Below are 27,884 nucleotides of genomic sequence, written 5' to 3'. Positions count from 1 at the left end.
ACAACCTTTAACAAGGTGAGCCCTAATCCAGGCGTGGCCTGTGGCGGAAGCGCAGATTCTCGTTTTGTAACTCGGCAGAATTGGCCCCGTACGCAGCCAACATCAGCTGTGGGATTGTCTTGACGGACCCCCGTGCGATAAAGCATCGCCTTCCTTCTTAACGTTTGCAATGCAGCTTAACAGACTTGAGTTTGACGATCAAGATGACGAAACCCGAATTCAATACGAAGGATTTCGACCGGGCATGTATATCCGAGTAGAACTGGAGAACGTCCCGTGTGAACTGGTGCTGCATTTTGACCCACGTTACCCAATCGTCCTGGGCGGCCTCGGAAACACGGAAGGAAACGTGGGCTACGTTCAGGTGTGTTACGCTCTTGCACGCTTTTTAACCGTGATATATGAAGGTACATTTTTTTCTCTATGCAGTTGTGTCCGACTCCTCTCCATTCCCTAACCGAAGTAGCCAGTGTTGTCTGAAGACGCTTTTGGGGTCATGTGGCCAGCATAACTATACACTCAGGGTCTTGGTGCCTTCCCACCACACTTGCATGCTTTCGAACTGCTAGGTGGGCAGGAGTTGAGGCAAGGAACGGGGCTCACCCTATCCCTTGATGCTCGGGTCTCAAACGTAAGTTGTCAGCTTTCCGTCTGACAAGCTCAGTGTCCTTAACCACTTGGCCATTATGTCCCCTTCCGTGATAGACAGAGATTCTCATGTCCTTCTGAATGTACCTTTTTCTGAAGGTGTGTATACATCTATACAAGGGATGCGGTGGCTCAGTGGGTTAGGACACTGAGCTTGTCGATCAGAAGGTCGGCAGTTTGGCGGGTCGAATCCTGAGTGCCACGTAGCAGAGTGAGCGCCTGTTACTCGTCCCAGCTTCTGCCAGCCTAGCAGTTCGAAAGCACGTAAAAATGCAAGTAGAAAAATAGGGACCACTCCGGTGGGAAGGTAACAGCATTCCGTGCGCCTTTGGCGTCTAGTCATGCCGGCCACATGACCACGGAGACGTCCTCGGACAAGCGCTGGCTCTTCGGCTTTGAAACGGAGATGAGCACCAGCCCCTAAATTCGGAAACGACTAGCAACGCATGTGCAGGGGAAACTTTACCTTTACCTTTATACATCTATACATACCCATATACATACATACGTATTTTCCTATCTATATGTATTTGACCTTCTGTGCATTGTTGTTAAGTTGTTGCCAAGGAGTTGTGCCTTATTTCCTGGGGGTTTTGAAAGCTCAACCACACACACATTTTTTTCGAAGCAGCCCCCTCTGTGCCTTCCATACTTTTACATGCAACTGAAAACTCCTTCTTTCTCTTTCTCGTCTTATTTATTCCTTAAGAAAAGGTAAAAGCATTGGGTTGGTTTACGTGAGAGAAAAAATAGATTTAAATATTTAAATGTAATTAACTCTGAGAAAATCTTAAACCAGTGAAAATGTTTAGAACACTGTGGGAAAAACAAATGCAAATAAGAACTGTAAACAGGATATATATGATGAGACAACCAGAGGGATTAGATAAGAAAAAGAATATTATATTGTGGTGATTATTCTTTATAGAAAAGGTAAAAGCATTGGGTTGGTTTACGTGAGAAAAAAAATAGATTTAAATATTTAAATGTAATTAACTCTGAGAAAATCTTAAACCAGTGAAAGTGTTTAGAACACTGTGGGAAAAACAAATGCAAATAAGAACTGTAAACAGGATATATATGATGAGACAACCAGAGGGATTAGATAAGAAAAAGAACATTATATTGTGGTGATTATTCTTTATAGAAATATTAGAAAACTTTTATACATAATTACCATTTATTAAAACAATAAGAATTGTCTTAACTTAAGGTTGGTAAAAAAAAGCAAACACTATGAGGAAAAGAGGAAATCATGCAAAATTATCACGTGGATTATAGATTACAGAACTGAATTCTTAGTGAATGTTTGCTAAACGTAAACCCGGACAACGCACTATCTACCGAATATTAAGGTGATTATGTTAAATAAAAATTAATAAAACATATTGATTTTTTTAAAAAAAGAAAACTTTTCTCAGCGAAGGTGAGGGAGAGATTGTTGAAATGGCTTTTGAGATGAAATTGTTTCCTTTCTCTCTCTCTCTCTCTCTTCAGATGCGGTTGAAGAAGCATCGCTGGTACAAGAAAATCCTCAAAACCCGCGATCCTCTGATTCTGTCTCTAGGCTGGAGGCGGTTCCAGACAATTCCTATGTATTACATAGAAGACCACAACGGTCGTCACAGGCTACTTAAATATACGCCACAACATATGCACTGCGGAGTAACTTTCTGGGGTAAGAGCTCACGTCACAACTTTCGGACGTAAGACGAGGTACTGTGCAGGACTTTCAATCAGAGTAGATCTGGAAGGGACCTTGGAGGTCTTCTAGTCCAGCCCCCTGTGCAAGCAGGAAACCCTACGCCATTTGAGACAAGCGGCTGTCCAGTCTCTTCTTAAAAACCTCTTGTGTTGGAGGACCCACAACTTCTGGAGGCAGTTTCTGTTCCACTGGTTAGTTGTCCTCGCTGTCAGGAAAGTTTCTCCTTGATTCCAGGTTGCTTCCCTACTTCTCGATTAGTTTCCATCCATTTGTTCCTTGTCTGGCCTTCGGGTGCTTTGGAAAATAGATTGTCTCCCTCTTCTTTCTGGCAGCCCCTCAAATATTGAAAGACTGCTATTGTGTGATGCCTGGTCCTTTTTTTTTCCTACCCAATCCCTGCAAATGTTCTTCCTGTGTTTTAGCCTCCAGCCCTCTAATCATCTTCGTTGCTCTTTGATAAGGATGTGCAGGATACTGAGAGTAATTTAATTTTAATTTAATTTAATTTAATTTCTATACCGCCCTATTCCCGAAGGACTCAGGGCGGTTTACAGGGCAGCATAAAATACAATATAAAAGATAATATAGAATTAAAATACATTACATTAATTAAGCCCAATTAAAACAACATTTAAAAAGCTAAAACCCCTTCAGTCCAGGCCTGATAGATCGAAAAACCAGGTTTTCAGGTCCCGGCGAAACGAACGCAGATCGGGGGTGGTCCTAAGTTCCACGGGTAAATCATTCCAGAGGGCAGGCGTGCCCACAGAGAACGCTCTTCCCCTAGGAATAGAGTAGTCAAGTTTACGCAGCAAGCACACAGATACACTGAGGTGTGTAAAAAAGCTTTACTTGTGGAATAATACAATAGCCCAGTCTTAAGAAAAAAATCAGTCCAGGTCATCCACGAGTAAAGAGATGATAGCAAATAACAAGAGTCCAAGGATTATCCGATACAGAGTCTTCTTACCAGTCCGTAAGTCAAAACACAGTTCTTCAGGTTTAGCAAACAGTAGCCAACCCACAAACCACAATAATCAGCAAGTAACAGCAAAATGTAACAGAGGGAATAACAGAGAGAAAGAAGCTATGTCTCTAGCTCCCTCTTATGGCCGTTGGAAAAAAGGCGTTGGCCAATCATCATACATTTAAAGTGACACAATACAGTTTCTATTACAACAATGCAATCATAGTTTATATGTATTGCCAACCCAACCCGTTAGGCCATAGTCATCTACCTAACACGCTTCTCTGCACTTTTTACAAAGTCTCAACATCTTTTTTTTGTAATGCGGTGATCAAACCCAGATGCAGGTATTCCAGGTGTGGCTTTACTAAAGGTTTTTATAAAGTGGCACTAGTGCCTTGCGTGCTTTTGATGCTGTTTACGCAACAAGGAATCCCTTGCCGAGATGTTTTTTTTTAATTGCGGTATCAGTAACCACAATTCATTGTTACCTGCTAGTTTGAAAAAAGGACTTGGTCAAACGTAGGGACGCTTTCAATGTTGGTTAAGGCAAGACAGTTCTAAAGTCTGTTTTAGACACAAGATTCAGACATCACCTTAGTGACATAAGAACAATGGTTTGGATCCCTGGCCAATAGATATTTAGATGGGAATAACAAGTAGACATATCAACAACTTAAGATATGCAGATGATACCACTCTAATGGCAGAAAGTGAAGAAGAACTAAAGAGCCTCTTGTTGCGGGTGAAGAAGGAGAGTGCAAAAGTGGGCTTGAAACTCAACATAAAGAAAACCAAGATCATGGCATCCGGCCCTCTCAATTCCTGGCAAATAGATGGGGAAGAAATGGAGGTAGGGACAGATTTTACTTTCCTAGGCTCCAAGATTACCGCAGATGGGGACTGCAGCCAAGAAATTAAAAGACGCTTGCTCCTTGGGAGGAAAGCCATGGCAAATCTAGACAGCACACTAAAAAGCAGAGACATCACCCTGTCAACAAAAGTGCGTATAGTCAAGGCTATGGTCTTCCCAGTTGTAATGTATGGCAGTGAAAGTTGGACCATAAAAAAGGCCGAGCGCCAAAGAATGGAGGCCTTTGAACTCTGGTGCTGGAGAAGACTCCTGTGAGTCCCTTGGACTGCAAGGCAATCCAACCGGTCAGTCCTAGAGGAGATCAACCCTGACTGCTCTTTAGAAGGCCAGATCCTGAAGCTAAAACTCAAATACTTTGGCCACCTAATGAGAAGGAAGGACTCACTGGAGAAGAGCCTAATGCTGGGAAAGGTTGAGGGCAAGAGAAGAAGGAGATGACAGAGAATGAGGTGGCTGGATGGAGTCACTGAAGTGGTAGGCGTGAGCTTAAAGGGACTCCAGAAGATGGTGGAAGACAGGAAGGCCTGGGGCTGCGATGGGTCGGACATAACTTCGCAACTAACAACAACAACAAAACAAGCAGATGGCACCCCCAAATAAGAGACATCGCTGGTATTACAATCCATTAAAGATGTATTTTAATGGCCAGATGAAATATCTGAAATGCTTGCTAACTAGCTCCATGAAAGGCAAAGAATTATATCTGTTCCATAAAAAAATACATACAAAAAAAGTCACCTTGGAGAAGAAAGATGCTTTGACTTGCTACACTGTTAAAAGAGTTTGTAAATCTTGATTATAATCATCTTCATTCCTTAGGCCAGGTGGTTGATAAACTGGGCCATTCATCTTGATTGTAAGTTCAATTCCTTGTGGGCCATTCGTCTTTTTTTTCTTTCGTTTTCCAATTTTGTCTTCCTTCACGCTCAGCTAGGCGGACCTTAAAAAAACCCCAAAAAACTAAGAAAGGTCAGACCTGATTAGGATTTGAAGGGGGAGACCCTCAGGAGTTCTAGGGCTCTCAGCTAGGTTGAAAAAAACCAAAAACCATTTGGAAGAAAGGAAGAGGCAGGCACCTCCCAGGCCAGTCTTTCTCAACCGTGGGCAGCTTCAAATGCGTGCGTGGACGTCAACTCCCAGAATTCCCTAGCCAGTGTGGGAGCTGAGTCCACGCATCTTAAAGCCACTGAGGTTGAGAAAAACTGCCCTAGACTGTTGCCAAGAAAACTACAAGGACACGCTAATCCAGATTGGAGCTCGCCTTACAAAGGTAAGGCAGACAGACAGACAGACAGACAGACAGACAGACAGACAGACAGATAGATAGATAGATAGATAGAATAGGGAGATGATAGAGTAGGGAGATAGAGAGATGGGAGATGATAAAGGAGATGATAGAGAAAGAGTAGGGAGATGATAGATGCAGGTGATAGAAGGGAGATGATAGAGTAGGGAGATGAGAGAAGAGAGATGATAGAGAAAGAGTAGGGAGATGATGCAGGTGATAGAAGGGAGATGATAGAGTAGGGAGATGAGAGAAGGGAGATGATAAAGGAGATGATAGAGAAAGAGTAGGGAGATGATAGATGCAGGTGATAGAAGGGAGATGATAGAGTAGGGAGATGAGAGAAGGGAGATGATAAAGGAGATGATAGAGAAAGAGTAGGGAGATGATAGATGCAGGTGATAGAAGGGAGATGATAGAGTAGGGAAATGAGAGAAGAGAGATGATAGAGAAAGAGTAGGGAGATGATGCAGGTGATAGAAGGGAGATGATAGAGTAGGGAGATGAGAGAAGGGAGATGATAAAGGAGATGATAGAGAAAGAGTAGGGAGATGATAGATGCAGGTGATAGAAGGGAGATGATAGAGTAGGGAGATGAGAGAAGGGAGATGATAAAGGAGATGATAGAGAAAGAGTAGGGAGATGATAGATGCAGGTGATAGAAGGGAGATGGTAGAGTAGGGAGATGATAAAGGAGATGAGTAGGGAGATGATAGATGCAGGTGATAGAGAGAAGGGAGTTGATAGAGTAGGGAGATGAGAGAAGGGAGATGATAAAGGAGATAGAGAGAGTAGGGAGATTATAGATGCAGGTGATAGAGAGAAGGGAGATGAGAGAGTAGGGAGATGAGAGAGAAGGGAGATGATAAAGGAGATGATAGAGAAAGAGTAGGGAGATGAGAGATGCAATAGAAGGGAGATGAGAGAGAAGGGAGATGATAAAGGAGATGATAGAGAAAGTGGGGAGATGATAGATGTAGGTGATAGAAGAGATGATAGAGTAAGGAGGTGATAGATGCAGGCAATAGAGTAGGGAGCTGATAGAGAGTAGGGCTATGATAGCGAGAGAGTAGAGATGATAAAGGAGATGATAAAGTAGGGAGATGATAGATGCAGGCGATAGAGAAGGGACATGATAGAGTAAGGAAATGATAGATGCACGCGATAGGTAGATAGAAGATGATAGATAGATAGATAGATAGATAGATAGATAGATAGATAGATAGATAGATAGATAGATAGAGGCACGCTGTTAGGTCATTTGTTGATGGTTTCATTCAACATTCTCCACAGGCCCCATCACTCCACAAGGGACCGGGTGTTTAGCCGTGCAATCTGTGAGTGGTACAACGGTGAGTACATCAGCGAGGGGGGCTTCCAGTCACCTTCCTGCGGTCGCTTTTTGTGTGTGTGTGTGTGTGCTGTCGAAAACGAACCCAAATAGCTTCAACTTTGGCAGCTGAAGTTCTCCTCAACGGCTCCATTCATGGATGCGACGTTGAGAAGAAGATATTCAGGTGGTTTTTTACTAAGCCCTGGTCCAAACTGATTTCTTAAGCCTTTAAAGCTCTTTTGTTTTTTTTAACTCAAAAGAGTTTCCTTGCAGGGAAAGCAAAACTAAATCCAAAGCCGTAGACTTTTCACTTTATACGTTGTAAGCGGACTTTCGTTGTTTTATTTCAGGCCGATTTTCGGATAGCTGCAACCGGAGTGGTGCTTGACTTGGATAAGTCCATAAGGATTGTGAAGAAACTAAAGCTGATTGGCTTCCCTTTCAAAATTTTCAAGAATACAGCTTTTATTAAGGTAGGAGTGCGGGTTTTTCCGCACCCGGCGGGCTCCTCATGACTTGCCAATAAATGAGGACACGTCTCTCTGAGCGTTCTCGGGATGAGGGCCCAGACCGGAAGTCCTCAGCTCTCTTTTATTGAAATACAATACCACACAAGCAACAAGCAGCTCTTCCAATGGTTACATTTCAGCTATAGCCCTGTATGGAATGTCATTGTTTCTGTTACTTTCTTGTACGTGTTCCAACGGGATTGTCCGTCTGCACGGAGCAGGATCATCTGATTTCTGGTAAACTGCAGTTTATGAACAGAAACGAAACTTATCTCTGCCCTGAGTCAGACCTGCGCCATTTTATGTGAGCCTAAGGTGGAAATGTCACAGGTTTCCTACATAGGAGTTCGAGCGGTATTTTGCAACTTGGCCTTTTGTGAGCCATGCGGTGTTCAGCTTTATTTATTTAAATTTGTTACGGCTGGCCCTCCCTCAGAAGTCTCTGGGTACGAGTTCAGAGTTCAAATTTTATCTTGGCTTGGTATTTAATGCAACGATTTTTTTTAAAAAAAAAACAACAACACACCGAAGTAAATTTGGCCACACTTTGGGAAAAGCGTGGCTTATTAGAGGCACACCTGCCTTCGACTGTGGCAGAAATGGCTCTCTCAAAGACACCGCTGTTGATTAAACACGCACACACACACTCTTCTTATAAGTAACAGAGGAAGGTGAGTTAGAAGACGCATCGGTTTTCTTTATTGTTAATCCTGGTACCCGATAAGTAGGAATGTTCTCCCACGCCATGCAGGGGATGTTCAACTCCGTGCTGGAAGTGGCTCGGTTTGAAGGGGCGGCCATCCGTACGGTGAGCGGCATCCGGGGACAGATTAAGAAGGCCCTCAGGACCCCAGAGGGGGCTTTCCGAGCAACGTTTGAAGACAAGTTACTGATGAGCGGTGAGTTGGGTTTCCCCCTTGTGCTCCTCTGAAACTGACTTCTGAGGGTCAGGAGGAGGATCGCTTCTGGGGTTGACACGCCCTGTCCGGCGGGCGGGCAGGCGAGTTGGGAAGACGAGAGAGTCAGTAGCTCACACAGAGAGAGAGGGAGGGAAAGAGAGGGAGAGGAACGGGAGGAAGAGAGGGATGGTGAGAGAGGGAAAGCAAGCGGGAGGGAGAGGGAGGGAGGATGAGAGGGAAGGCAGAGGGAGGGAGAGGGAGAGAGGAAGAAGAGAGGGAGGGAGGGAAGGAGAGGGAGAGGGGAGGGAGGGAGAGGGGGAAGGAGATGGAGGGGGAGGAAGAGGGAGGGAGGGGAAGGCAAGAGGGCGGGAGAGGGGGAGAGGAGAGGGAAGGCAAGAAAGGGGAGAGGGAGGAAGAGGGAGGGATGGGGAGGGAAGAAGAGGGGGAAGGAAATGGAGGGAGGGGGAGGGGGAAGGCAAGAGGGAGGGGGAGGGGGAAGGAGAGGGAGGGGGAGGAAGAAAGGGAGGGAGGAAGAGGGAAGGTGAGGGGGAGAGGAGAGGGAAGGGAAGAAAGGGAGGGAGAGGGAGGAAGGGAGGGATGGCGAGGGAAGGAGAGGGAGAGAGGAGGGAGGGGGAAGGAGATGGAGGGAGAGGGAGATGGAGGGAGGGGGGAGGGGGAAGGCAAGAGGGAGGGGGAGGGGGGAAGGAGAGGGAGGGGGAGGAAGAAAGGGAGGGAGGAAGAGAGGGAAGGCGAGTGGGAGAGGAGAGGGAAGGCAAGAAAGGGAGGGAGAGGGAGGAAGGGAGGGATGGCGAGGGAAGGAAAGGGAGGGGGAAGGAGATGGAGGGAGAGGGAGACGGAGGGAGGGGGGAGGGGAAGGCAAGAGGGAGAGGGAAGGGGGAAGGAGAGGGAGGGGGAGGAAGAAAGGGAGGGAGGAAGAGAGGGAAGGCGAGTGGGAGAGGAGAGGGAAGGCAAGAAAGGGAGGGAGAGGGAGGAAGGGAGGGATGGCGAGGGAAGGAGAGGGAGGGGGAAGGAGATGGAGGGAGAGGGAGACGGAGGGAGGGGGGAGGGGGAAGGCAAGAGGGAGAGGGAAGGGGGAAGGAGAGGGAGGGGGAGGAAGAAAGGGAGGGAGGAAGAGAGGGAAGGCAAGAAAGGGAGGGAGAGGGGAGGGAAGGAGAGGGGGAATGAGGGAGGGGGAGGGGGAAGGCAAGGGAGAGGGGGAGGGATGGGAGAAAGAGGGGAGGGAAGGAGAGAGAGGGAGGGAGACACTATACCAACATCAGCAGTGTTGGGGCATTATATAGCTGGGTACAGTCTTATACCAAATTTTAACTCTGCAAGCAAGAAGAAGCACGGCCCAGGTGAAACCAAAAAGGGGTATCAATTGATCGCAGCTGTGAAAATCCAGAGACCTCCGTGCTTTCAGCATTTAAGAAAAGATAATCTCCCCAACCATTTTTGTCCCTCTTCAGACATTGTCTTCCTGCGAACGTGGTATCCTGTGTCTGCCCCGGCCTTTTACAACCCGGTCACCTCTTTACTGAAGCCTCCGGGCGAGAAATCCTCGTGGAACGGAATGAGGACAACGGGGCAGCTGAGGCACGAGAAAGGCATCAGGCTGAAGCAAAACAAGGACTCCCTCTATAAGGTGGGGCCGTCCGTGCCACGTGGTAGGCGTGGCAGGTTTTGACTGATTTTGTCTCTTGATGCATCGGTTCGGGTACCGGCCACTTCCACGAATCTGCCAGGTTTCTGCCACGTGGGTAGGGGGACTCTAAATTAAGAAATCTAATTTAGTTTGGGCATCACGGTAGGGATTCAGGATGATCATTTTATTGAGGGTAAGATAGATGGCTGGAGAGAGAGAGAGAGAGAGAGAGAGAGAGAGAGAGAGAGAGAGAGAGAGAAATTAACTAGATAAGGCGATCAGATAGGTAGGGAAAGATGGGATATATGATAGAGGAATAGATAGATAGATAGATAGATAGATAGATAGATAGATAGATAGATAGATAGATAGATAGATAGATAGATAGAAATAGAAAGAAAGAGAGAGGTAGAGAGAGAAAGAGATGGGATATATGATAGAGATAGATATACGTAGATAGAGAGGAATAAATAGAGGTAGAGAGAAAGATGGGATATATGATAGAGAGATAGATAGATAATTTAATTTAATTTGATAGATGATAGATAGATAGATAGATAGATAGATAGATAGATAGATAGATAGATAGATAGATAGATAGATATAGAGATAGAGATATAGATAGGAATAAATAGAGAGAGGTAGAGAGAGAAAGATGGGATATATGATAGAGATAGATAGATAGATAGATAGATAGATAGATAGATAGATAGATAGATAGATAGATAGATAGATAGATAGATAGATAGATAGAGATAGAGATAGAGATATAGATAGGAATAAATAGAGAGAGGTAGAGAGAGAAAGATGGGATATATGATAGAGATAGATAGATAGATAGATAGATAGATAGATAGATAGATAGATAGATAGATGATAGATAGATAGATAGATAGATAGATAGATAGATAGATAGATAGATAGATAAGGAAGGAAGAAAGGGGAGGGAAGGAGAGAAGAATGGAAGAAGGAGAGGAGGGAGGGAGGAAAGGAAGGAATAGATAGATTTAGATTGAGAGTGGATGGATGGAAGGAAGGAAGGAATAGATAGATGATAGATATTAGGGGATTAGTTCAGGCAATTTGATAGGTAAAAGGGTAGATAGGTAGAGTAGTACATAGGTAGAGAAGGTGATTGGTAGAGAAGGTGATTCAAGAGAGAGAAGATGCTTAGACAGACAGCTGGATGGATTCCTGGCTAGCTGGCTGGCTGGATAGAGGACTAGATTGATGGAGGATGGAGGACAGACAGACAGATCGTTGGACTACCGGTTGGCAGACCGGGTGGACGGCCGATAAATCCTGACAAGGATGCTGGACGGAATAATGGTTAGAAAGAGGCCCTAAAGGAAGGGGCAGGATTTTGCTGCCGCAGGGGCCGTTTAGACGTTTGCTGGAAACTTTTAAGCGCGTTCCAAGACTTAAAACAACATTTTTATTTGTGGTCGGCGGAACGTTTTGGTGGGACGATTTGCGTCGGGAGGAGGCCCCCAGAAATGATAGTTGGCGGCTTAAATAAAGAATCTGCTGTCGGGATGGTTTGACGTTTCATTTGTTTCAGGGCAAAAATGAAGTCAGCTCACCGAAAGAACGCAAAAGGCTTCGCTCCGAACTGGCTCTTGCGTGCGTGCGTGTGTGTGTGTGTAATTGTGCAACTCTTTTTTTTTTTTAATTCCATTTATATCCCGCCCTTCTCCGAAGACTCAGGGCGGCTTACAAGCTTTTGCATTTCGAAAGCGAAACACTCCACTTCCACCCTTCCTGAAAGCGCTTTCGAAGCTTGAAACAAATCGGCCGGGCGTTTCGGTTTCTCTTTCGTTTTCGTTTTGTTTTGCTCAACGCGGGACATCCCACCAAACGCCCGCCCGTGTATGCTTTGCCCGGTCCGGAAAAAAGAGCCTGACCTTTTTCCTATCCTTCTTTCCTTTCCTTCTTTCCCCCTCCCTTTCCTTAGCCGATAACGCGGGAGAAGAAACATTTCAACAAGCTGCACATTCCCAAAGCTCTCCAGAAAGCCTTGCCTTTTAAGAACAAGCCGAAGTTCCAAGAGAGGAAGAAGAAAGTCACCAGGGATAAGTGGAGACCGGCGGTGGTCAGGGAACCGCATGAAAGAAAGGTGAGGAGCGATTTTAGGGCCTCGGTTAGCAGCTCCCCACCTCTCCTGAATTTCACCCAGAAGAGTCGTTAAGCGTGGATGTTCAGCCGTCAAGACAGAGGAGGACGGGAAGTTTGAGGTCTCTGGTCCGTGCAGATTCTCAGCCATCCGGGTCAAGCTGGGCCCAAAGCTGCTGATTTTTCAAGAGGCAACTGGAATTCCTTGGTTTTTCTTTTCTTTTCTTTTTTTTCTTTGAAGACCTTTCCCTTCTCATCCACGGAGCTTCTTCGGCTCTGACGGAAGGATCGGGAAGGGAAGGATTGATACTCCTTGTGTTTTTCTTTGAAGACCTTTCCCTGCTCATCCACGGAGCTTCTTCGGCTCTTGACTGGAGGGTGGAGAAGGGAAGGATTTATACTCCTTACAGACAGCTGGTCAGTTGCCTTCTTTTTAGAGAGTCGTTGAGGCCGCTTGGAGGTTGACCTGTATCCTCAAGGATCACCTGAGTAGATTGGAATCGTTTGCACTACTCAGTAGCCATCCCGAGGACACAGGTCAACCTCCAAGTGGCCTCGACGACTCTCTAAAAAGAAGGCAAATGACCAGCCGTCTGCAAGGAGTGTAAATCCTTCCATTCCCCGCCATCCACTCAGAGCTGAAGAAGCTTCTGGGATGAGAAGCGAAACCTCTTCAAAGAAAAAAAAAAACCAGGAAAGTCCAGTTGTCTCCTAAAAAAAAAAAAGCACCTTTGGGACATCACAATGGATATCGCAAAGATCCTTTCCTAGTGAAATGGATTGAAGATTTGCCACGGATTCCATTTCGAGGTGGATTTGATCCTACCCAGTTTCATTTTGATTTGTATCCTCGGTCCGATTCCATGAAGCCCGGCCGGAAGAACGCCGGTGTTGCCTACAGATAGTCCTTGACTTACGACAGCTTGTTTAGTGACCGTACGAAGTTATATAACATTACTGGGGGGGGGAAACCAGACATTTTTCACCCTTACGACCACTGCAGCATCCCCCGGTTGTCACGTCATCAAAATTCAGATGCTTGGCAACCCGGTTCCTATTTACGACGGTCGCAGCCTCCCGGGGAATCACGCGATCCCCTTTTGCGGCCTTCTGGCAAGCGAAAGTCAATGGGGGAAGCCCGATTTACTTCACGGTTCTGTTAGTAACTAAACAACTGCAGCGGCAAGAAATGTCGTAAAAGTAGGGCCGAACCTGCCCCCTAACTCACTCGCTTAGCAACGTGAATTGTGGGCTGAATTGGGGCCGTAAGTCGAGGACTCCCTGTATTTACACAATCCTCCAGTCTGTATGGGAGGTGGTGTTTTTTTTTTAATCTTAAGAAGCTTCCTGACTTTTTCTAAGCTAGAAGCGAAACTGCACAAACTCCGCCAAGTTTGTGTTCTACTCAAGTTGTAAACGCTGCCCTAGCGGTCGTGCTTTTTTTCCTAAAATCCATGGCAATAGGCCCCCTGCCAGCTCTGATGAACTCTTTTATCGGTGCCTGCAGGTAGCAAATACGGCGACCAGATTTATTGCTTTGAATAATGTTAGATTAAATGACTTTGATTGCAGACGGTAGGTAATTTAATACAGGAGGTAGCAGCCGCCAACGGACGGACGGGCATTGTTCGCGTTACCTTTTAATCGTTTCCTGATCTGAGGATCAAGAGAGAGAGAGAAAAAAAAAAGAATATTTAAACACCTGAGTTAATCCTAGCAATTACTTTGGTGGGTTTTTGGGTACGATAAAAGCAATCGAGCCAGGCTTTCTGAGTCCTTTAAAAGAGGCCGTGCTAATGCTAGATGTTAGCGAAGTTCATAATTCCTACAATTTTATGACCCAGCATGTCATTGTGTCATGCTTGGACCCTTTTTGGGGGTTGTTTTTTCAAACTTGAGCTTGGGTTCATCAACTTTGGGCCTTTCCTTTTTTTAAAAAAAAAAATATTTTATTAGTTTGTAGGTTTGCAGTTCGTTAGCGCTTAGTAAACAACGTGTTGTCTGGGCTCAAATGTTTCACTTAATAACGCATATTAAATTCCTCATCTCTACCCCATTTTTCCAGCCCCTGGTTAAAATACCTCATCCCACGTTTGGAAGTATTCTGTGTCCCTTTTGCTTTCATTTTCAAAGTAAGCCTATCCATTTTCCCCCACAGTCCAAAATTTCCCTAATTATCTTTTTCTTCAGCTGATATTTCTTCATTTTTGCAATGCTGCGCGAATGCAGTTCTCGCTGCTGTTAATACATGCAACATTAAATACAGACATTTTTTTTTCTCTCATGTTTTTTTCCCCCCTGAGATTATACCCAAAAGAAATAGTTCCGGCTTAAAAAAAAATCTACGTGTTTTCTTAACATTTTCTCTTAAGCGGCCTATGTATTTTTGACCCCAATTTTTTTGACTGCTTTGGAGCAAAAAATTGGGGTCAAAAATACATAGGCGCTTAAGAGAAAATGATGATAATAGGTGCCTGGTTTTTGGCTACGTTTCCCAACAATTGCCGGACATATTTTTTTTTTTTGAAACCTTTTTGTTAACCTCACCGGTGGTAAGTGCCACTTGTCAAACGTTTTATTTTATTTATTTATTTATTTATTTATTTATTTATTCGGTTTATATACCGCCCTACTCCCGAAGGACTCAGGGCGGTTTACAAGGCAAAATTTAAAAACGATACAATATAAAATTAAAATAAAATTACATTACTGCTAAGCTTGTAAGCCGCCCTGAGTCCTTCAGAGAAGGGCGGGATATAAATGGAATTAAAATAAATAAATAAATAAATAAATAAATAAATAAATAAATAAATAAATAAAGTCTAGCCCCCCCCCCAAAAAAAATTAAAATCACAATTTAAAAACATTAAAACCCCTCAGTCCAGACCAGATAGCTCTCAAAGAGCCAGGTTTTTAGGTCCCGGCGAAATGAACGAAGGTCGGGGGTCAGTATATAAAAGGCATTTTATATACCTTTTCTTTACAAAGCAGCTGCCATTGTCACTTTATAGTTTTCTTTCGCAAAGATTCTGCCGTCTTTCCAACTCTCTTATTGGGCCCCCATTTTTTAATTTTTTTTATTTTATTTTTCTGCCCAGGTGATCATTGTTCCTCTGTATTTATTCCATCTTCCACCTTTCGACTTAAAACAAAAAGTTACGCGGTTTTCCCCTAATTAATTTGGCTCCTTCTTAAACGTTTAAGGTCGCAGCGCTTCTCTCGGCCCTGGGCACGGTGCACAACTACAAATTGCAGAAAGAGAAGGCGCAGCACCGCCAGCAGGTTAAAGAGCATCAGAAGGCGAAAGAGATGGAGGAAGAAGCGAAGCTGAAGAGGCAGAAGGAAGCCCGGAAGAAGCTTTTCCGTATTATTGGACAGAAGGAGAAGAAAAAGCAAAAGTCAAGTCTAAAAGGCCGGGCTGAAAAAGAGTAAGAAGCTTAAAAACCAGAAGCAGTTTGGCAGTCTTCCACCCGAGCATCCAAAACGCCAAACCAGTTCTGGATTGAAGATGTACGTTCTGCCAAAAGCGTGGCGGACCACTGCCGCTGGTTCTAGATCGGTCTAGTCTGGAGAAGGAACGGACCCCTCGGAGAAGATTCTGGAATGTTCCGTTAAGAGCACGAGGGATTTTTTTTTTATTTCCCCCCCCACACACACACACAAACACACACACGCTCTGCCAATGCTTTTCTAAGCACCTGTCAGTAAGAACTTGAGACGCTGGGTTCTCGGGTTGGCCCAGTGAACAAAGATCTCAAAAGATATTCCAGCTTGTGGGTTTCCTGGATGGGAAGGACGGTGCAGTTTTGGAAAGGCAATTTGATCAGAGCTGAAAAGAGCTGTCCGGTGTCGGCGGTCTTTGATATAAGATATATTTGTTTCGCGTCACGCTGAGATAATCGTGAATAATATTTTCTATTTTAAGTGTGGCGAGTTGACTGAGTTATGCTTTTTGCGTGCGGTCCTAAGGGGTTTTTAGCTTGCTTCTGGTGAATGCGAAAAGCTCAGCGTGCGGTACGATCTTAATGTGGGTTGCTTGAAAGTTGAAGCTGTTGGCAGATTAAAAGTTAAGTTCAACAGTAAAATCTGAAGCTGTAGAATGTAGATGATAGATAGATAGATAGATAGATAGATAGATAGATAGATAGATAGATAGATAGATAGATAGATATAGATAGATAGATGATAGATATAGATAAATAGAGATAGAGATAGATAGATAGATAGATAGATAGATAGATAGATAGATAGATAGATAGATAGATAGAGATAGATAGATATAGAGATAGAGATAGATAGATAGATAGATAGATAGATAGATAGATAGATAGATAGATAGATAGATATAGGTAGGTAGGTAGGTAGGTAGGTAGCTAGATAGATAGACAGACAGACAGACAGACAGACATAGGGATCGATAGATACAGAGATAGATAGAGATAGATATACCTTGACTTTCAACCATACAGGAAGGCCTGGAGGAACGTTCTCCATAGGGTCGCGATGGGTTGGACACGACTTCGCAGCTAACAACAACAACAATGTTGCAACGACACTAAAAAAAAGAGAGAGAGACTTAATGAGCATTTTTCACACTTGCGACCATTGCAGCATGTGATCAAACTTTGAAGGCTTGGCAACTGGCATGTACGTGCGACGGTTGCGGCGTCCCAGGATCACATGATCCCCTTTTGCGGTCTTCCGACAAGCGAAGTCAAGGGAGAAGCCAGATTCATTTAATAACCGTGTTAGGAACTGCAGGGGTCCACTTAGCAATTGTGGCAGGAAAGATGGTAAAATGGGGCCAGACCCACTTAACAACCGTCTCCCTTAGCAACAGAAATCTTGGGCTCAATTGTGGTGGCAAACCGAGGACTCTCCATGTAACCTCTTGGGTATTGATCAAAATGTCCACATCCCTCCTGCTATTATTATTATTATTATTTTGGTGGGGGGCGTGAATTAATTATTTTTGCTCCTTTCATTTTGCCAAAGGAAGTTAGTAGTGAGGGCAAAATAAGTGTTGGGTTTAAGTGTTCTTGGCCGACCTTCCGAAGAATAAAATGGGTTGCTTCCATCCCGAATGTAGGTTTTTCTGAACATTTTTTAAAATAAATCACGCTATTGCTCCTCCTTCAAGAGCTGACAAGCCAAGGCGTGATCGGGAACTTGGGTACACGCTAGGGCTTAGCACAGCTTAATTCTAGTTTAAAACGTGCAAATCTAGCTCTTGGTTTATGAGCTGTAGTTAAATCATAAAGCATTAAAAAAAAAACCACTAGCGCCATTTTCTTTTTTTCTTTAGAAGATCACAGTCCCGTTGAGCTGAGGTAGTGCAGAAATACTAGCCAATTTGTACTCAGGCGAGCTGAAATTTCTTTGCTATGATTTAATTACTTAGAAGATAAGATAAAGGTAAAGGTTCCCCCGCACACGCCTGCTAGTCGTTTCCAACTCTAGGGGCCGGTGCTCATCTCCGTTTCAAAGCGAAAGAGCCAGCGCTTGTCCAAGGACGTCTCCGTGGTCCTGTGGCCGGCATGACTAGACGCCAAAGGCGCACGGAACGCTGTTACCTTCCCACCGGAGTGGTCCCTGTTTTTCTACTTGCATTTTTACGTGCTTTCGAACTGCTAGGTTGGCAGAAGCTGGGATGAGTAACAGGTGCTCTGCTACGCGGCACTCGGGATTCGACCCGCCAAACTGCCGACCTTCTGATCGACAAGCTCAGCGTCCTAACCCACTGAGTCACCGTGTCCCTTAAGATAAGATAAGATAGCCTTTATTGTCATTTTTTTTTTACAGTGGGCACAACGGCACACATCAAAAATGAAATTTAGTTGCCCGCTCTCAAAGTGAAACACATACATGACACACACCTAAAACATACTATATACAACTCACGTATAGACCCACACCCCTACATATGCGTAACAAATAAATATTAAACACTGTCCATCTTGAACATATAACGGAAGGAATGCTGTATGGAACGAAACTATGGCTGAATCTGGATGTTCTGCAGAAGCTTTCCAAAGAGAAAACACACCTGCTTGGTTCTTGTAGAAAAAATAATAACCTTGTTTATCGCAGCAACCTTATCATATTGTTTATAAGACGAGAAATACTTTGGCTGTATTGGACAAAGTTAGCAAGTCTATAAAAAAAACACACACAGATAAACCAGGTGAGCTACGGTAGATCCGTCCCTCTAGTTAAGTCATTGTTTCTCACTGGATGGAGCAGATGAAATTTGAGATGGAGGACAGTCAAAGCCCTCCTAAGAGATTCTGGGGTTTTATTTAATGTATTGTTACCTGTACAACCCGCCTGGTCTCTTGAGACTTCAAGATGAAGAAGAGCGTTTTGTCTCCCGGTGTCTGGAAGTCAACATTTCGTTGCTTCTCCAAGTAGCTTCCTTCAGTCTGAGCAAGTTGGTTTAGGGCAGGGGTAGGCAACCTTGGCTCTTTTATGAGTCGTGGACTTCCAACTCCCAGAATTCCTCAGCCAGCCACGCTGAGGGGAAAGGGAGAGGTTTCCAAGCTGAGCCATGCTGGCTTGGGAATTCTGGGAGCTGAAGTCCACAAGTCATAAAAGAGCCAAGGTTGCCTGCCCCTGGTCTAGGCCTAGGCCGCTTTATGACTTGTGGACTTCAACTCCCAGAATTCCTGAGCCAGCCACTCTGAGGGGAAAGGGAGAGGTTTCCAAGCTGAGCCATGCTGGCTTGGGAATTCTGGGAGCTGAAGTCCACAAGTCATAAAAGAGCCAAGGTTGCCTGCCCCTGGTCTAGGCCTAGGCCGCTTTATGACTTGTGGACTTCAACTCCCAGAATTCCTGAGCCAGCCACTCTGAGGGGAAAGGGAGAGGTTTCCAAGCTGAGTCATGCTGGCTCAGGAATTCTGGGAGTTGAAGTCCACGAGTCATAAAAGAGCCAAGGTTGCCTGCCCCTGGTCTAGGCCTAGGCCGCTTTATGACTTGTGGACTTCAACTCCCAGAATTCCTGAGCCAGCCACTCTGAGGGGAAAGGGAGAGGCTTCCAAGCTGAGTCATGCTGGCTCAGGAATTCTGGGAGTTGAAGTCCACGAGTCATAAAAGAGCCAAGGTTGCCTGCCCCTGGTCTAGGCCTAGGCCGCTTTATGACTTGTGGACTTCAACTCCCAGAATTCCTGAGCCAGCCACTCTGAGGGGAAAGGGAGAGGTTTCCAAGCTGAGTCATGCTGGCTCGGGAATTCTGGGAGTTGAAGTCCACGAGTCATAAAAGAGCCAAGGTTGCCTGCCCCTGGTCTAGGCTTAGGCCGCTTTATGACTTGTGGACTTCAACTCTCAGAATTCCTGAGCCAGCCACTGAGGGGAGAGGTTTCCAACCTGAGCCATGCCGGGAATTCTGGGAGCTGAAGTCCACAAGTCATAAAAGAGCCAAGGTTGCCTGCCCCTGGTCTAGGCCTAGGCCGCTTTATGACTCGTGGACTTCAACTCCCAGAATTCCTGAGCCAGCCACTCTGAGGGGAAAGGGAGAGGTTTCCAAGCTGAGTCATGCTGGCTCGGGAATTCTGGGAGTTGAAGTCCACAAGTCATAAAAGAGCCAAGGTTGCCTACCCTTGGTTTAGGGGGACCCTTTATATCTCCTCCAGAGAGGTCTTCCTTGTCACCTAATCAGGATAGGTCTGTTAGTTGAGTGAAACGTAGATCCTTGGGATATTATGGAAGTGTTCCAACTCTTTAATCCTTTACCCTGGATGAGTGATTAAGTGGGACATTCCGGGTAAATCCGGGAAGTGGTCTTAAATCTTTTTCCTTCATTAGTCTTCAGGAAGACGTTAAGAGCATAGGTTTGCTAGGGACGTACACTTACACCCCTGCTCACGTAGGGTAAAGGATTTAGGAGTTGGAACATTTACATACATCCCAAGGACCCTCTGGCGAGTCACTTAACGGGTGTGAGGACCCACTTCAATCTACATCTTAAGAAAACAGAACTCTTGGTCTCTCCAATTTAGGCGAGGTATGAAACCACCCCGAAGGAGATGGAACAGGGTCCCAAACTCACTAGTGGGCCGTGAGCTGTTTGCAACCGGGCTGCGGAAACGGAAATAAAAAACAACACACACACTCACACACAAACTCATCACCACCACCACCCAGCGACAGCAAACGATTAAATAAGTCACTTGGTGGGCTCCTTCCCATTCTGGGTTTTCCGGGCCTGCTGGCCAAACCACGTCTTCACGGCCTTGCGAAAGACTGTCCAAAGTGGGGGCCGGTCTAATTTCTGCAGGGATGATGTTCCAAAGGAAGGGAGCCACCACGGAGAAGGCTCTTCTCCTGGGTCCCGCTAGACGGACCTCCTTAGGGGAGGGGACCCCCGACTGTCCTTGCCTCTCCACGCTGGTGGGTCCGTGCCCACTTTAGTCCTGGAATTCTGCCTTCTGCAATGAGGAAATAAAAATGCCGCCAGCCCGTAAAGCTAGAAAAAAAGGGGCTGCAGTGGGCACTTATCCAAGGTATTGCTTCTTTGGAAGGAAAGAAATTAATGGAGGCTCAGGATTTTCTTGTCGCACGTCCTTTGAACTCAAGGAGCATCTGATTCCGTAGGACGGAGATTTCCCTTTTCTGCAACCTTACGCAAAAGGAGAAAAAGGGGATCTGCTGTAGGTAAGTCTTCCATAATAAATAATTTTATTACGGTCGCAGACCAGCGTTACAGACAAGAAGCATTGAAAGATAGATAAAAATATTTTTAAAAAAAAAATAAAAGAAAGACAAGGTAATAGAATGAGTGGTGGTTTGTCGGTGGTCCCTTGAGGTCTGCCCAACTTTGCGGACAGTCTTTAACAAAATTTGGAATACGTTCAAAGAAAGTTCATCGTACTGATCCGATAACAGCAACTTGTACGTAAAGATCGGATTCCTGGGTATTTTTTAATCCGGTAAGATGTTACGAGATGAATCCTTACAGAAGGTACAGTATAGCTGTAGTTTTGATGGTCCTTATCTATGGGGCATGATCTCGGCTCGTACGGAAGTTTTATATATATAACCCACTGAGCCACCACGTCCCTTAAGCATATAGATTAGAGGCGGACAATTTCAAAATTGGTACTTTTCAGAAATACCGTCGGCACCGTTAAGACAAACATTGCTTTAATAAATGAATGAGAAACAAGGGGTGGCAACTGATCAAGGACAGAACCAATCTAGAACTAAGCAGAAATTCCCTGATGGTGAGAACAATCAACCAGTGGAAGGTCTTGCCTTCAGAGGGTGATCCATAACTGTAGGATCTTAAGAGGAGAGTAGACAGCCACTTGTCTGGAATGCTTTAGGGTCTCCAGCTTGAGCAGGAGGCTGGACTAGAAGACCTTCAAGGTCCCTGCCAACTCCTGTTATTCTGTATTCCATATTTTCCCTTTCCTGAAGTAACACAGGCGGTCAGTAATTTCAGAACTCACAAATGCAAGATTCTAAAAGCCAGTTGACATTATTTCGGCAGCCCAGCCATTCGTTCGCATTCCAAAAGTTGATGCTTCCATTCCGTCTTTTTCGTTAGCCGGTCTCTCTTGACGGAAAACGCTGGTCTCTGTTTTATCTTTGTGCTGACTTTTAAGTCAGAAGCTGCAGACGTTTAATTGTTCAAATGTTATTAGCGAGAGTCGAGAGGGATCTTTTCTTTCTTCAGGCACCAGCCCTCTCTCTCTCTCTCTCTCAAGTCTCTAAATTAAATCTTTGGGGTGGTGGCCCAGGAGCAGGTATTAATTTTGATTGTACTTATGTGTGCAAATATCCATCCTGGTGGTAGCATCCAGCCCAGCTTGGCTGTTCTCCAAATAAGTTAAGATGGGACTGTTTGTATTTAGATAGGAAACCACCAATATTATATCCAAGTAAGGAAGTAAGTGCCACGTAACAGAGCGAGCGCCTGTTACTCGTCCCAGCTTCTTGCAACCTAGCAGTTCGAAAGCACGTAAAAATGCAAGTAGAAAAATAGGGACCACTACGGTGGGAAGGTAACAGCGTTCCGTGTGCCTTTGGCGTCTAGTCATGCCGGCCACATGACCACGGAGACGTCCTCGGACAAGCACTGGCTCTTCGGCTTTGAAACGGAGATGAGCACCGGCCCCTAGAGTCGGAAACGACTAGCACGCATGTGCGGGGGAACCTTTACCTTTACCTTTAATCTATCTGCCCACTTCATCTTCTGTAAACTGAAATGTCAGAACTTTTATTCACGGGGTAAATTAGGACGTATCAATTACATGTTCAATAACCACTCAACTGCATCACCCATCTCTCCCCTTACCAACGTTCTACCTATCTGTACCTTCCCTTATCAAAATTCTCTTTGCTTTGGGAGGGATAAATAGCCGAAGCAGCTTTCTCCTGAAGAGGGCACTTTGACCATATCGGTTGGCAGGGTTTAAGGGACTCCAGAGATTTGGCTGATATTTTCAGGCAACAGACTCGCTCCTCTTATCCAAGCCTCGAGAGTAGGTGTTAAAAATGTAGAGATTAATTTCTGGATATCTGTCCTCTCGTTACTAGCATGATGAGTTTCATCCAGTTGAAATAAGGTAAGGTAAGGTAAGATAAGGTAAAAGAGACAAGGAGAAGAGAAGGGAAGGGAAGTATTAATGCCACTTTACAAGGCCTTGATAAGGGCACACTTGGAAGGCTGCATCCAGTTTTGGTCACCCCGATGTAAAAAAGATATTGAGACTCTAGAAAGAGTACAGAGAAGAGCGGCAAAGATGATCAGGGGGCTGGAGGCTAAAAGATATGAAGAACAGTTGCTGGAATTGGGGATGTCTAGGTTTAATGAAGAGACGGACGAGGGGTGACATGATAGCAGTCTTCCAATATCTCCGGGGCTGCCCCAAAGAAGAGGGAGTCAAGCTATTTTCCAAAGCACCTGAAAGCAGGACAAGAAGCAACGGATGGAAACTAATCAAGGAGAGAAGCAACCTAGAACTAAGGAGAAACTTCCTGACAGTGAGAACAATTAATCAGTGGAACAACCTGCCTCCAGAAGCGGTGAATGCTCCAACACTGGAGGTTTTTAAGAAGAGACTGGACAGCCATTTGTCTGAAATGGTATAGGATTTCCTGTCTGAGCAGGGACTAGATGATCTCCAAGGTCCCTTCCAACTTTATTATTAGTATGAGAAGAGAAGAGAAGCTTTATTGTCACTTTTTTCTGTGAACACACATATTAAAAAAATGAAATTCTCATGTCCACTTTTAAAAGAATGTGTATGTGTGTGTATACATATTGCACATGCATATACAGTACTATGCACACATACATCTATATAGATATAGATACATGTACATATTAATCACTGTCCATTTTGAATACATAGCGGAAAAGAGCCTTGAGAGTTAACAAGGTTGATGCTGTATGGTACAAAGCTATTACAGAATCCAGTCATTCTGCTCCGGGTACCACTTCCTGCTGGAAGGTAACAAAGAAAACCGGTCATGGAGAGGATGTGGAGCACCCCAGACAATAAGTCAGACCCTGGTCAAGCAGTGCTTATATGCTATGTTCTGGACAGAAGGAAGTGAACTTCCAGGAATCTTTTCTCCTGTCCTCACCACTCTCTGCACAGCTTTCCTATCCAAAACAGTAATACTTCAAACAATAGTGGGATAATAACAAGGTTGAGCCATAGGGGAAAAAGCTCTTACACAATCTGGTTGTTCTCCTTTGGGTACCACAAATCCTCCTGTATGTTTCCACGCATATAAATACTATGATTTTCATGGACTTTATGCTTTTGTATATATATAGGAGAAAACTAGTTAGAAATGTAAGGATAAAGCCACATACGTTTGCACATGGATATGCTTTATTACCTCTTTTGGCATCTTAAAATTTTAAAGTACAGTAAGTAATTCCTAGCACTTAACATCTGTAAAATTCTGGTCATTTGTAACAAGGATTTATGGAGCAAGATTAAATATTTCTCTATAATTTATGAAGGATCACTTAATCCCAGTTCAGCGTGTTCTTTCCATCTGCTTATTAATCTCTTTCCCCCTTACGTCCATCTCATGTTTACTTTTGCAGAGGCATTGATGTACTCTGAAGAGCAGCTTCCTACAATCGCTTGCAAAATACACAACAGAAGTCCTCTGACCTTTTCCAAAGACATTTGCAGAGCAGGGCCCTCACCCTTAAAAGGCAGAGCAGATGTGCACATTTTATCAAGCGGGGAAAACAAATGGTTTCCCTATAATAAGAAGCATCGCTGGGAGCTGTTAATTTACCTTTCGGGCAGAGTTGCGTAAAATAATTCAGGGCTGCAACAGAGAGGAAGCTGAAAATGGAGAAAGAAGGAAGAAACAGTTTTACACATGGCAATCCTATCTGTTTGCAGGGATAGAAAAGAGACACTATCTTGTCACTGACGGTGAGAACAATTAACCAGTGGAACCACCTGCCTCCAGAAGTTGTGAATGCTCCAACACGGGAAGTTCTTAAGAAGAGATTAAAACCAACCCATCAAGACGCTCTCCCTTGCCAGCCCTGAGAAAACAGCTCACAGTGTGTCAAAAAAAAAAAAGAAAAGAGTTTCTAAAGGACAAAAGGAGAAAAGAGCGTTTGAAGAGGTTATGGAAACGGTGACTTTCCGCGGCAAAAATAATTGCGCCGTGGGGAAAGGAAGCCACTGGCTGGAGTTGTGTAAGTTCTTTTAGGATATTTTATTATTATTATTATTTTAATTTATTGTTACAAGCCACTTTGTGTCACAGAGGACTCTAGGAGAGACTTAATAATAAGTTGGAAGGGACCTTGGAGGTCATCTAGTCCAACCCCCTGCTCAGGCAGGAAACCTTATACCATTTCAGGCAAATGGCTATCCAGTCTCTTCTTAAAAACCTCCAGTGTTGGAGCATTCACTGCTTCTGGAGGCAAGTCGTTCCACTGGTTAATTGTTCTAAATAATAATAATAATAATAATAATAATAATAATAATAATAATAATAATAAGTAGTAGTAGTAGTAGTAGTAGTAGTAGTAGTAGTAGTAGTAGTTGGAAGGGACCTTGGAGGTCATCTAGTCCAACCCCCTGCTCAGGCAGGAAACCTTATACCATTTCAGGCAAATGGCTGTCCAGTCTCTTCTTAAAAACCTCCAGTGTTGGAGCATTCACCGCTTCTGGAGGCAAGTCGTTCCACTGGTTAATTGTTCTAAATAATAATAATAATAATAATAATAATAATAATAATAATAATAATAATAATAATAATAATAATAATAATAATAATAAGAAGAAGAAGAAGAAGAAGAAGAAGAAGAAGAAGAAGAAGAAGAAGAAGAAGTTGGAAGGGACCTTGGAGGTCATCTAGTCCAACCCCCTGCTCAGACAGGAAACCCTATACCATTTCAGACAAATGGCTGTCCAGTCTCTTCTTAAAAACTTCCAGTGTTGGAGCACTCACCACTTCTGGAGGCAGGTGGTTCCACTGGTTAATTGTTCTAACTGTCAGGAAGTTTCTCCTTAGTTCTAGGTTGCTTCTCTCCTTGACTCGTTTCCATCCGTTGCTTCTTGTCCTGCCTTCAGGCGCTTTGGAGAATAGCTTGACTTCTGGGGAGAAAAAACAAACAAACATGGCTGTGAAACTTTGGAGGAAGAAAACTTTGGAGAAAAGAGAACGAACCTTGGGTCCAGCTGTTTGGCAAACACTTGTTTCGTTCCATCGAATATGACTCAGTCCCTCTGCGAAGAAGCAATCCAATTGGAGATCAGTCCCGCTCGGTCATTTTCTGTCCGTTTTAAAGCCCTTTCATTTCTTTTGCCTTTTATAACCGCCTGGAGGCTGTTGATCAGGCTGCAGCAAGAGGCAGATCGGGCTGCTACCAACCTCAACGTTTCAGAGCTTAAGCAGAGCGTAAAAGGCAATGGTCTTCAGAATTTAAAGAAAAGGAAAAAAAAAGAGGGCCTGCCGTTTACACAGACTGAAGGACTGCCTCAAGCAGGGGTTGGCAACAAGGTGCTAACGAAAATCAGGCCATTGGTTCCTCCTTTACAGAATACAGAACAAGATTGGAAGAGACCTTGGAGGTCTTCTAGTCCACCCTATAGGCGACCCTATACCATTTTGGACAAATGGCAGTCCAGTCTCTTCTTGAAAACTGGTGGCAAGCTGTTCCACTGGTTGATTGTTCTCACCGTCAGGAAATTCCTCCTTAGTTCTAGGTTGCTTCTCTCCTTGATGAGTTTCCATCCGTTGCTTCTTGTCCTGCCTTCGGGGGCTTTGGAGAATAGCTTGACTCCCTCTTCTTTGGGGCAGCCCCTGAGATATTGAAAGACTGTGATGTCACCCTTAGACTTGAGACCAGCATTCTAACAGCTTTAGTAAAGGTAAAGGTTAAAGGTTCCCCCGCACGTGCGTGCTAGTCGTTTCTGACTCTAGGGGCCGGTGCTCATCTCCGTTTCAAAGCCGAAGAGCCAGCGCTTGTCCGAGGACGTCTCCATGGTCATGTGGCCGGCATGACTAGATGCCAAAGGCGCACGGAACGCTGTTACCTTCCCACCGTAGTGGTCCCTATTTTCCTACTTGCGTTTTTACGTGCTTTCGAACTGCTAGGTTGGCAGAAGCTGGGACGAGTAACAGGCGCTCACTCTGTTACGCGGCACTCGGGATTCGACCCGCCAAACTGCCGAACTTCTGATCGACAAGCTCAGCGTCCTAACCCACTGAGTCACCGCGTCCCCTAAGAGCTTTAGTATGTCATGCTAAAAGAAGAAAATGGAATGAGACGTTCTTTGTTCGGGGCTATTTAAGGAAGGGGAGAATTTTTCCCAAATATTTCTTTTTCTTCCCTTTGACTTTTAGGCAAGGCTGTGGCTACCCACTTTACATTCTGAAGGAGAGAACAGAATAAATCTTCTCATCTTATGGGCAATAGCCAAAGGACTGGCAGTTAGCACTTATTTCATGGCTAGTAACTGAGTGGCTGAATTTGCGCAGAGCCCAAGGCAAATTTTTTTCCAGGGGAAGAACTAGAACTTAACTAGAACTATTTTAAGGGTGTTGTGCAAATCTACCCACTCTGTGGCTTTAACGTCTTGTGGAATCACGGCGTGTGTCAAGCCAGCCACTTGCAACGTTACATATATTGTGTCTCTAAAAACGCCTCTTTCCTCAGAATTCCCTATTAAGGAGAGGCAGAAAGAAACGGGATTTCCCCCCCCCTACCACATAATCTGTTTTTGTTTTGTTTTTTTCACCATGGGCTTTTGGGAAGGAAGTTTTCCTGGGGTGGATTCCATCTGTCCTTGGTGGGGAATCATAAGGTTCCCACTCCGTGAAGGAAACAGAAGAAGATTACCGGCGACGCCATCAGACATAAAATATAACCGAGCAATCGTTCTCTTTGATTTCACCATCAGGCAGTGTTGTCAGGCAACATTAACTCCAGAGATAATTGAATGCTATCAACTTCGTGCCGTTCCACTGGAGAGACCCGGGCTTCAAACTTAAATTACACTGGGAAATAAGCCATCCTTCTTTTTCAACACTCGAGAGGAAATCGACGGAGAGTCACTTGAAGAAGTGGATTTGGTGCTACCGGATGCCTTGTGTAGGATTGCCACATCTGGGCTGCCACGAAATAGGACACGAAAACCCAGTTGTGTTCAGTAAAAGTAGTCCTTGCTTAATGACAAAGTTACAGCGGACCCCCCACAAACACACACAAAATGTACTTGTGAGCTATCCGCAACGTCACGACTGCTTCACACCCCTCCACAGTCCCCTGATCACATTTTGGAGACTTGGCAAACAGCTTGCATTTACACCTGGTTGCAATTCCCTCCTGGGAGTGAGCGCGATTGGCGCCATGCGTGTTGTTGGTTTCCATTAAAAATTGCCCGTTCGTGTTGTAAAAACAGCCATACAATCA

The 27,884-nt window shown here is 44.7% G+C and overlaps 1 protein-coding gene across 2 annotated transcripts in view; it reads left to right on the top strand.

Annotated features, from left to right (window-relative positions):
• Positions 1–24,544, top strand: part of BMS1 (BMS1 ribosome biogenesis factor) — a 53,141-nt gene extending 28,597 nt beyond the window's left edge. The window contains exons 16-24 of one of the 2 annotated variants that reach the window (XR_014492705.1): positions 176–364; positions 2,146–2,326; positions 6,773–6,831; positions 7,163–7,285; positions 8,073–8,220; positions 9,690–9,865; positions 11,820–11,981; positions 15,182–15,878; positions 24,042–24,544. Coding sequence is in view for 1 of the 2 variants with exons in the window: in XM_083364167.1 (XP_083220293.1) it covers positions 176–364; positions 2,146–2,326; positions 6,773–6,831; positions 7,163–7,285; positions 8,073–8,220; positions 9,690–9,865; positions 11,820–11,981; positions 15,182–15,409 (1,266 nt within the window). In the remaining variant the exon portion in view is untranslated. Of the gene's footprint in view, positions 1–175; positions 365–2,145; positions 2,327–6,772; positions 6,832–7,162; positions 7,286–8,072; positions 8,221–9,689; positions 9,866–11,819; positions 11,982–15,181; positions 15,902–24,041 lie in introns of those variants that run through there. The other variant, XM_083364167.1, reaches the window with a different exon arrangement.
• Positions 24,545–27,884: the final 3,340 nt, after the last annotated feature.

The sequence above is a fragment of the Vipera ursinii genome (assembly GCF_947247035.1).
Source record: "Vipera ursinii genome assembly, chromosome: 5".
In the NCBI taxonomy this organism is placed as follows: domain Eukaryota; kingdom Metazoa; phylum Chordata; class Lepidosauria; order Squamata; family Viperidae; genus Vipera; species Vipera ursinii.
Note: the sequence above shows the minus strand (reverse complement) of the source record. Positions and strands in the feature narration are given on the sequence as shown.